Raw genomic sequence first — 10198 nt, 5'->3', positions numbered from 1 at the left:
AAAGCAAAGACCAAAATGCCACAGTATAAATACAAAATCAGGAACCGGGTCCTTTGTTCTAATACTGACTTTTCACCCTTTAAACCCATTTTCTCATTCTGTTTTTCATCAGAACTCTGCTGCTCGCAAGTACAAATACAAATGGACAAAGGCCTGAGAATTTTGCTTAGACTGCAGAAAGGAGCTGAAGTTCACACTTGGACCATATCCAGTTCTCTGCCATCACAAAACTCTATTCAATCCCCCTGCTTAGGAGAAGCAAATTACATAAAGAAAGGAACAAAACTTTCCTTTTATCTACTTTTCAATTTATTATGTATAAGTATTTTTGTAAAAAGTTACTTTGGTAGACTTCTAGTGTCACGTATGTCTCAACTACCTGTACAACTAACTTCACAAATTTTTAAGTTAATAAAAATATAAGCACAGTTTATCCTAAACCTAAATTATTTTAATTCAGAAAAAAAAAAATCACTAAGTTACTCATTTCTCTGTGGGTTGGGTTCCAAAGAGTAAAATCTGTGAGCATGGTGGGGGAAAAAAAGCTTTGAGAGAGAGAAAAAAAAGTAAATTCTTCAAATAAATAAATGAGCAAGCTGTTTTGTCATTTGAAATATTATCAGTATGTTTGCTGATTAATATCATACAAATATTCATTTCATACTTTTGGAATATGAGAAACACAAAATTCAAGATTATGAAGCGTGTTTACTCTATAAGCAAGAGCACTAAATGCGTCATCAGCAGAGTCTATCAGTTTACAATTAGGAGGGTTTAGGCACCATCAAAGAGGAACTTCTACAAGGTAACACAATAAAGCTAAGATCCTAGTCTCAGAAGATTTATACGAGGGCAAAAAAAGGAAGTAACTCACTTTTTCCAACTATGGGAAACAGGAAGAAAGCAATTCTCCTCTATGATAAATGAGCCATTCTGAGCTGGGAAATCAGAGCATCTCCCTGTTTCATGCACTCCGTTTGTGCATTTCCTATTCTTTGCTGCAAGCTGCTTCTTTCATCTTACAAATACAAGAAAATTAAAACTGTACTATTGAGGACATATGAGGAATTTAGTCTTGAAAGAGGTGAACTACGATGATGTATTACTATAGTACTTCGATATAAAATCAGAAGGAGACTGAGTTTGCTAAAGCAAAATATTGTTATCATTTAAAGCTAAGTTTATCTGGGGGAAGAAGACGCATTCTGAATGACTCACCAAGGTTAGTGCACTGAGGCCACCACAGACCTTCGAGGCCATTTGACGTGAGCTGTCTCGATAAACCCATACCCAGGGTGTTATCAATGACCCCTGCTCCAAGAAACCAAGGTGAGAACCAACAAGTGGAACCATTTTGTTATATCCTGCATTTATTTAAGCAAACCGAATGTGTAGAGATAGGAAATTAAAGCGTTATAATGTTTTACAAATACAGAAAGAAGACACAGAATAATAATACCCTGGAGAGAGCGCATCTGAGAGCGCGGTTCTATCACAAGGAGGACACTTGCAGGGACCACTTGGAAGCCAAGGCCGATGCATCCATCTGTCATTCTTGTTCTGACATCGTTGACGTCGTTTTAACAGATAAATCAGCGATCTGCTCTTAAACGAATGGTAATACTAACGATTATGGTAGCCGTGAAGGGTTTGTAAGTAACTATCTATACATACATGATGCTAGGCTTAATGTGTTATTTCAATGCCGCTGTACATTACGCAGGGGGAAATAACGTCTTGTTACACAATTCCTGTGACATCCACTAAAATGTGAACTAGTTTGCATAGGTTAGTCCTTTGGGCAGCACGATGTTGCTCTAGTCCACCAAGGCTTAAAGATTCACAGTGTAGAGGAAAAAAACATGAATTAAAGCATTTCTACTAAAATATATTTTAATAGCTGGTGTTAACAATTTGCATAACAAAAGCCAGATTATATTAATAACATTGTATTGTTCTGTAAGCCCCCTCATTTTAAAAACATGAAGCGTTTCCTGTAAAACTGTATGCTCTCGAAGTTAGTACAATCTTGCAAATTAATCATCAACCACAATCCTACATATTTTGAGGCAAAGAGAAGCCAATCTGCACAATGATTCAATTTTGGGTTTTAATCACAGGTCAAAGACCAACGGTTCCACACCCCTCCTGTAACACACTCGGTGCTGCTTCTAAATGCTCAGCAGTTCATTGTCTGAACACCGAACTATGATGCAGCTTTCTCTTTTCCTTTAAAATAAATCATTCTTAACAGCAACTGGATTACAAAGAAGTATATACTATGCAAATTGAATACCACATATCAAACACAAAAAGCCTATGGAATTCCCATGAAGATACTGAAGTAACATGGACAACTGGGGAGGAGGTCTGCCTTAGGGATCCTTCCAGGCTTGCGGATCAGGGAATGATGGCCACAGAAGCATCGTACAGCGTCTAGATTTTTTTGGATCAGCACTGGTTGGCAGTGCCTGGAAAGAACCCTAATAGGCACGGAATCCTTCAGAAAGAGACCTTCGTTTTAGCATTCTTAACTTGGTTTACGCAGCTTCTTATTAACTAAAGCTTTCTCACCTCCATGTCGAGTTACCCCAAACAACCGTACTCTAGCCCCTTTCAGATTATCAGAAGCAAATAGCTAAGGTATAATGAATTTATGAAGTGAATTTCATCTTACGTAATGAATTCAGCCTCATAACATAACTCTTCTATCTTACAATAGGTATTTTAAATCTCAAACCTAAAGTTAATGTTTATGCATCTCAACTATATATAAATCCACAAAGAACCTTTCAGAAATAGACGGAAGAAGTCAGTATTTTCTAAACCTCTAGAGGTAAAATACAATCATCTATCACCTTTCGTATCTGTCAGGAGCATCTCACTTCCCCACCATAAAAAATACCAATCATATAATAAAATATTACTATAGAATAGGCAGAAGCTTGCTTGCTTGGTTTTCTTTCCAAGACCATAGTGAATAAACAAGTGTAATCATAAAGGCACCTATATATTTTTTATATCTCTGTATTATAATTTTGATATAAACTATTAATATATCCACTTTATATAGGGAGGTGTTATTAAAGGATCACACACATTTTCTTTATCTTTTCATTAAAAACATTCTACTGGAGATGGACAAACCTGAAAAAGAGATGCACCTTGAGCTTCCACTATGTGTTTAGAAAAGTCTGCTTCCCAAATCCCAGAGTGTTGTCTAGCTCAACATGGAGGATAAGGAAAGAAAAGACTGTGGCGAGACTGGCGAAAATGTATCTTCGTCATCCTCATGCAATGAACCTGGTGGCAAGAGAGGGGCTGGTCTAATCGCATCCATATTCGTACAAGGTGCTCCTGGGAACTGTGCTTGCAAATTCCTGTGTGGTGTCTGAGGTGGGGGAGGCCTGAGAAGATGCAGGGACAGCGCGGAGATCTGACAACCAGATAAATATTTCAAAGCGGGCTACACTGCGGATGTGTAAACAATAACAAGAAGACATGAAGACTTTGTCTTGCCACAGGTTAGAAATAGAAAGCTCTCCCAGAGAACGAGAATTAGTAAAAACGCCTACTACAAAAACTTACACCAAAAGCAATATATTCTGTTGCCATGCTCTTCTCAAGAGAGAGATGATCCACATACAGTTCTGTTTTCGGAACTTTGAAAAGCGTATCAAACTGCCCGTGTGCTTTTATCAGGTTTAAGAACACATTTAGAAAATCAGGTGCATGCTCTCTGTGCTCGGGCATATACACAGTCTTCTTTAACTTGATTTTTAAAAGGATTGTTTTTGAAACCATTCTTGAGCTGTCAGCGTTATATGTAGCATCTGCCCGCTGCCAAATCGAAGGCGAGAGGGGGAGTGTGGAAAGGGGACAAGTTGTCCGAGAATACAGTTTTGAAAATGATGCTGTAAAAATAGCGCTTTGGTTTTATACATCTATTGTTTCCTATATTTCTGCTGAGATGCTTAATATCCTGACAGGCTTTAGTAATGGTGACAACACTATCAAATCATAGCATCAGGAACATGTGCAACTGGTTCTCCCTCAGTCTTTATTGTAAAATAACTGCCCTCTAGTTAAATTCTGATCCGATCTTAATTCCTGAAGGCTGGAAAGCAGAAACATTTTACTATGCAAACATTATGTGAAGCTTAAAATTTTAGGAGAATTATTCCCCAAATAAGTATTGACGTTTACATTCAGTGAATCTGATTTTGAAATCAGTGGATGAGAAAAACAATGAAACATCAAGCTGTTACTTTATGGTTACTTCCCCGATTATAATCATCATTTCAAATCGGTTTCCTTTGAGCTTCCTATAAATGTGCTATTTATCAAAAATTGTACCCGTCTTACATTTCCTCTGCAAATTTAATCAACAACTACTCTTTTATAATCACAAAAAAGTAGTCTGTCTGGGTGAATCTTAAATATTTACTTAATGGTATAATAAAATTAATAAACAAGCTTATTGCCCTCAGTTTTAATGCACAGAATTTTTGCAAGAATATTGCAAGTTCCGCTTGTCTTTGCAGGCTTTTGTATAAGACACCAAGATCTATATGGGGTTTAATCAGATGAATCACAACTGGTCATTTCAATGACAGAAAATCAGCTAAGCTGGCTATGTGGTAATATGTAAAACCCCCTCAAAAAATCTCTAGTTATTTGCCTGAATTTTTCTCTTTTCAATTTTACATCAGTGTCATGTAGATGCAGCTTGAATGTAATACAGCTTATTTAATTACTCTTTTAGCCCGATAAAAATCAGACTAAAGATTTTCAAAATGATGTGCTTACTTTTCAAAGGTGTAAATGAATTAACATTTGCCTTTGAACCAATAAACATTTCAGTGAAAGATGTTTTACAGCATATTTTGTTAATTTCTTTGAATATATTATTAAGGCAGAAAGCCCCAAGGCCCATACATTTGATGACATTTTTGTAACTTTACTTTTTCAGTTTCATTACAGCTATAGAGTCAGGCCCTACATGGCTGCTACCCTGTTGCAAGTCTCACTAAGGGCATATGGTCAGAAAAACACAGAGCTGCTGATGGACCTCAGTCTCTCCAGTGACCTTGACTGTGGACTCCAGGTTAAACTTCACGACATGACGGTCACGGCTGTGAACCCAGCAAGAGCCTGCAGAGTCACTCATTTGGAAATGAAAATGTGACAACGATCTCTTTTTAAATGAACAACCTGTTGGGCCTGTACCTCAAATCTCTGGTGACATCCCAATCTCACCCCTGAATGTGATTTACAAAATAAAAACCAGAAAGTGGAAAGGAAGTCTTTTCATTAAGCGGTTTTAGTGGCTAGATTCCCATTCCAGAATCTGAATACCATTTTCCCAAATAAGAAACCAGATCACCTGTCTCTGTGTGCGGAACTGGTAATCTTTTGTTCGCTGGCTTCCCCCAGCACACTTCGTATTCCGACTTTGTAACTGGCTTTTATGAAGTTTTCTTTGCTTTTAAATCAATAGCGGCATTAAGTTAATGAAAGCTGTTCAATAAACACCTAAATCACTTATTTGCTAGAGTATACATCTATTTCCTAAGGTGTAAATCCTTCAAAACTAGAGTGCAATGCGGCAAGAGAATCTCAAGCAACTTTTCAAGTTATGTTTTTCTGATGAGCTGGCAACTAGAGCAAAGGGCTTTTAGATATCGGCCACACTTTTTGTTTTAATAACAGGAACAGGCAGTGCAGCTGCCTATGTTACAGAAGCTTGAACCTACATGACATGCAACAGGGTAAAGGCTATTAGTATCAGGGAAATAATATAGATGACCTTAAAATTTGCCCTTTGTAGAGTAGCTGTGAAGTAATTTGGTCCTGACATTCTAGGCAGTCAAGCATATACTTAGGTCCATAGAATGTAAATGGAGAGTAGGATACACCTCGGTACAAATGAGAAATAAATAGACCCAAGTTGGCCCAGGGAACAAGGAAATTTCTTTGTTCAGTAGAAGTTTCTAGATCCCTAAGGCCACCAGTCAATATAATTTTAACCAAACTGTCATTCTGCCACTGCTTACATTTAATATATTTAGGCAATTTTCACTTGAATTGGAAATTGCCTCGTGACTCGAAAGCTAAATGGTTTTTAAATTATCGGCTGTGTTACTGAATTAAGAGGACTGGCTTCTGGTGATTCCAAAGGGACAGCTAAGAAATTTCATATACTTGTGACATTTAAGGGACAATCAACGTCTCTATTAAAGTCTACAAAAATACATTTCCCCAGAAGGGTTCACGATAGCCGATCAAAGGAAAACATTAACACAATTAGCAGCACCAGGTCTCCAGACCTAATTATTTTGTTTATACGAATTACCGAAAATGCTGCTGTTTTCAGCCCAGAAGTCATTCCTTCTTCCTGGTACCTGCGTGTCTAATTGTCAAAGGAAGGATAGATTACCGTAAAATAACTGCCAAGTTGTCTTAAAAGTATCTTCTACCTTTTAAAAAGATTACGTTTAGTGTACATTAGAACAAAGCTCAAAGGGCAAGGAAAAATGATTAATTAACAAACTCAATGTAATTCGCCGGAAGCATCCCGGTTTTCCCAGTTCTCTGCACCGTGCCGTACATCCAGCCGTCGTCGATGGGCTGCACGTTGACGATGTAGTCGCCATCCCTGAAGGAGACTTCATCTTCATCCTGGGCACTGTAATCGTACATGGCTCGGTAGGTCCTCTGAGGAGGGAAAGACGGGGTCACACGGTGGACACCAAGATAGTCACAGCCGCAAATGCGGATCGCAACAACCAACCCACGCGTAAAGTAACTATCAGGAATCTTCCCAAGCACATCTATTTCTGGAGTCCTGCAAACCAGAGCGTACTGTCTGTCCTGACTGTGTTCATCTCAAGGTTACTAGTCTGGCAAAAGACGTAATACTGGGGGTCAGAGCAAGCCGCTAAATACAATAGCTAGCCCATCAAAAAGTAAGCTCTGAAGCAGTAAAGCCACTCCCCCAGCTTCAGATAAACCCAGAGACCTTAGATTATGTAGATTCTCCCCCAGTCCACATTCTTCAGAGAACAAAACCCACCATAGTGGCAGACAGGTCCAAGTCACTGCCAAATCACTACCGTCGGTCCCCTGGCAGAGGTAATGAACTTGACTAAAAATTTTTGTTTCCTCTTAAAAAGATTTAAAACAAATAAAAGAAAAAATCCATAATATACTCAACAGGTTTTTGTATCACAGTGATAGAAATCTAGCGTATAAATGTCCTGAATATTTAAGTACATATAATTAAATCCTTGTTATAATGAGGAAATTTTTTAAATGAGTTTTACTATATTTGTTTTCATTTGAGGCCAAGAGTTTAGCTAATAATATCAGACAATCTCAAAATCAAGTGTATTCATAGACTGAGGAAACTGGCTGAGATGCAAAGAACTTTAGAGTGAATAAAGATACCTTACTACCAGTTATAAAAAGTAAGTAGGTCACAGACGTGTGACGTGTAGCCCAGAAAAACAGTCAGTAATATTATAATAACTTTAATGGTGCATAATCCATAAAAACACCAAATCACTATGCTGTACACCTGAAACTAATATAATATTGTAAGTCAACTATACTTCAACAAAAATACATTTTAAAAAAGGTATTTTACGAGCTTAGAAGGGCCACCTCTTTCTAAGTGCACAGGCAAAGGCCAAGGGACTGTGTCGGGAGCCTGGAGAAGCAATTTCAGCATAAGATGCCACATTTGACTAAATGACCCGGAACACTGCTTCCAAGCCTTACATTCAGTGAATGAATCAGCACCCCAAGATTTCCAGAGGAGGACTCAAAGACATGCTGGCTGTGTCATTTAGCTCTCAGTGGCCATTTTGATTCACTAGTTAACGTGACCAGATATTTGTGCTTTTTTTACTGAATGAAGACCGCAGTTGTCGACTTCCAATCATGAGATAACAATGAGGTTATAGTACTGGTACGGTCTTTGTATGTTTTACTGTTTGCATGTTTTCTCATCGTGCCTCCCCTTCTCAACGGTTTACCCCTATATGTCTTCCACTTCCTTAGGGAAGCTTGTAAAAATGCAACACATCATCATTTACCCTTTATATTAAAAATGTACCCTATTCAATTCAACTGTACTCTATGTGCATTTACATTCTGGAGATAAACTATGAAGACCAGGGAAGGAGGAACGCTTCAAATGGGCACTTACTAGATTTGGTGAATGCTGCATTGACCTCATGGATGACAAGCTGGTCTGATGCATGTACCCATACCCTTGAGAATGGCTTTGCTGGTAGGCTCCAGGAAGAACAGGTGCTGGACGTTAAACAGACACACACACAAAGAATCCTTAAACCGAGTCTCGAAGTACCCCTCCCAAGCCCTCAGGTGACCCCATGCTCTGCTAGACATTTCTGAAACCAAATGCCATTTTCAGTGTCATGTGAAATTTGAAGAGTGATATTGTAAGTGATCTCTAGAGCAGTATAAATGTCAGTAATTAAGGACGTATATAGGTAACCAGTTTAACATGCAGTTAAATATGTTAGAAATGTTTGTATTACTCTATTGCCGATGCTATGTTAAAACAACACAAATACAAAACAGAAATTTCCCGCAAACCCTTAACAAAATCCTGTTTTCATTTGGCCATGGGATCCTTGTAGGTATTTTCCAAAATAAAAATAAGAAATTTAAAGGAATTTACAACAAGGACCTATTGTATAGCACAGGGAATTATACTCAATATTTTATAATAACCTATAAGGGAGACTAATCTGAAAAAGAACAGATTTACATATATATGCATAACTGAATCACTGTGCTGTACACCTGAAACTAACACAGCATTGTAAATCAACTATACTTCAATTAAAAGAAAAGAAATTTAAAGGAATTTAATTGGATTGTCAATGACAGGGTATAAGTGTTTTCACAGGATATTTAATAATGGGTGCTTTCAATATTTTGAGACACACTGTTGAATATTACCTTTACAAAGATGGTAAACATAGCATAGGTTTAGCAACAAATGTTTGTTAAGCCTTAAAAGAAAATTTTACTTAGAATATTATGAATTATCCATTTTATTTTTGGCTATAAGTTAGCTGGATAGTGTTATGAAAGCCTGAGGAACGAAACCACTTAAAGAATTTCGTAAACATTATCCTTCTATAATACATAAAAAAAGATAGTATTCACTTAGCTTGTGTTGTTCTCACCACTAATTAATGACATTCAAAAGACATAGTTCCTGTTTTGAAGAAAACTGAATTCTAGAGAAACCAATACAGAAGCTAGATAAAGCCCTACAAAATCAGTAGTGTGTGTTTAAGTATTTGTAACCAGAATCATGGGCTATAAATGAAGGTATTTTAGTAGGCATGCCCTTCGTTGTGGTTTGAATAATTATATGATGCACTAGTAAAACTTTTATGATATACGTGCTATAAAAACCCACAATAGGTTGCCATCTTTGTTCAATCAGGTTGAGTATATAAAGTAATTATCATGGGTTGATTTATTCAGGACAGTTATAATAAAAGAATAAAGCGGATGTAATTCTTGGGTATTATGAATAATTAATATTTTATAAGTGGCACACTCATTCTAATGATATATGAGAACATCAAACTTTAAAGAAGTTTAATCATCAGAAAATTACAAATCATTAATCTGTTCTCCAGATAATAATGATATTAGGTTAAATGGGGATTTTTTAAATAGTTCTTGAATTAATTCATATTACAATGTTGTTACAACTGTGTTTATTTAATGTCTTTTTCGAGAAAGATCTTTACTTGGATTGTAGTATATTATAAAGTGATTAAACATCAAATATGTCAGAAAACAGCACTTTTTAACATTATCAACTCGATTTGAATATTAATATCAATAGATGTCAAGGATGTTGTCATAATTCAGTCATGAAGAAAAAATACTGGAATTCCCATAAATACCTAGACCTACTTAACTAGCTGAGTAAAAGAGCTTTTTCTTGTGTTGGAAGCTGGAAGCAATGACCATTCATTTATTTACTCCCTTGACTATCAGCAAGCATTTAAGAGACTTCATGCATGCACAGGGCTTACTACCTTTCCTGTCACTTAGTAAGCTTGCATGGATGTTAACAATAATCACTGCCCACTACGTTCAAAGCATGCAGGCGTAAGAGGAGTGACAAAACTAACTGCCC

At 37.0% G+C, this 10198-nt stretch overlaps 1 protein-coding gene across 2 annotated transcripts in view; it reads right to left on the bottom strand.

Moving 5' to 3' along the window:
* Window positions 1–1369: 1369 nt before the first annotated feature.
* NEBL (nebulette) overlaps window positions 1370–10198 on the bottom strand; it is a 339097-nt gene continuing 330268 nt past the window's right edge. For both annotated transcript variants that reach the window (XM_029237018.1, XM_029237019.1), the window contains 2 exons: window positions 8213–8319; window positions 1370–6717 (listed from right to left, as the gene is read on the bottom strand). In XM_029237018.1, the coding sequence (XP_029092851.1) occupies window positions 6541–6717; window positions 8213–8319 (284 nt within the window). In that variant the 3' untranslated portion in view covers window positions 1370–6540. The remainder of the gene's footprint in view (window positions 6718–8212; window positions 8320–10198) is intronic.

This window comes from Monodon monoceros, unplaced genomic scaffold (genome assembly GCF_005190385.1).
Source record: "Monodon monoceros isolate NGI ecotype Baffin Bay Population unplaced genomic scaffold, NGI_Narwhal_1 Super_Scaffold_21, whole genome shotgun sequence".
Classification (NCBI taxonomy): Eukaryota; Metazoa; Chordata; class Mammalia; order Artiodactyla; family Monodontidae; genus Monodon; species Monodon monoceros.
Note: the sequence above shows the minus strand (reverse complement) of the source record. Positions and strands in the feature narration are given on the sequence as shown.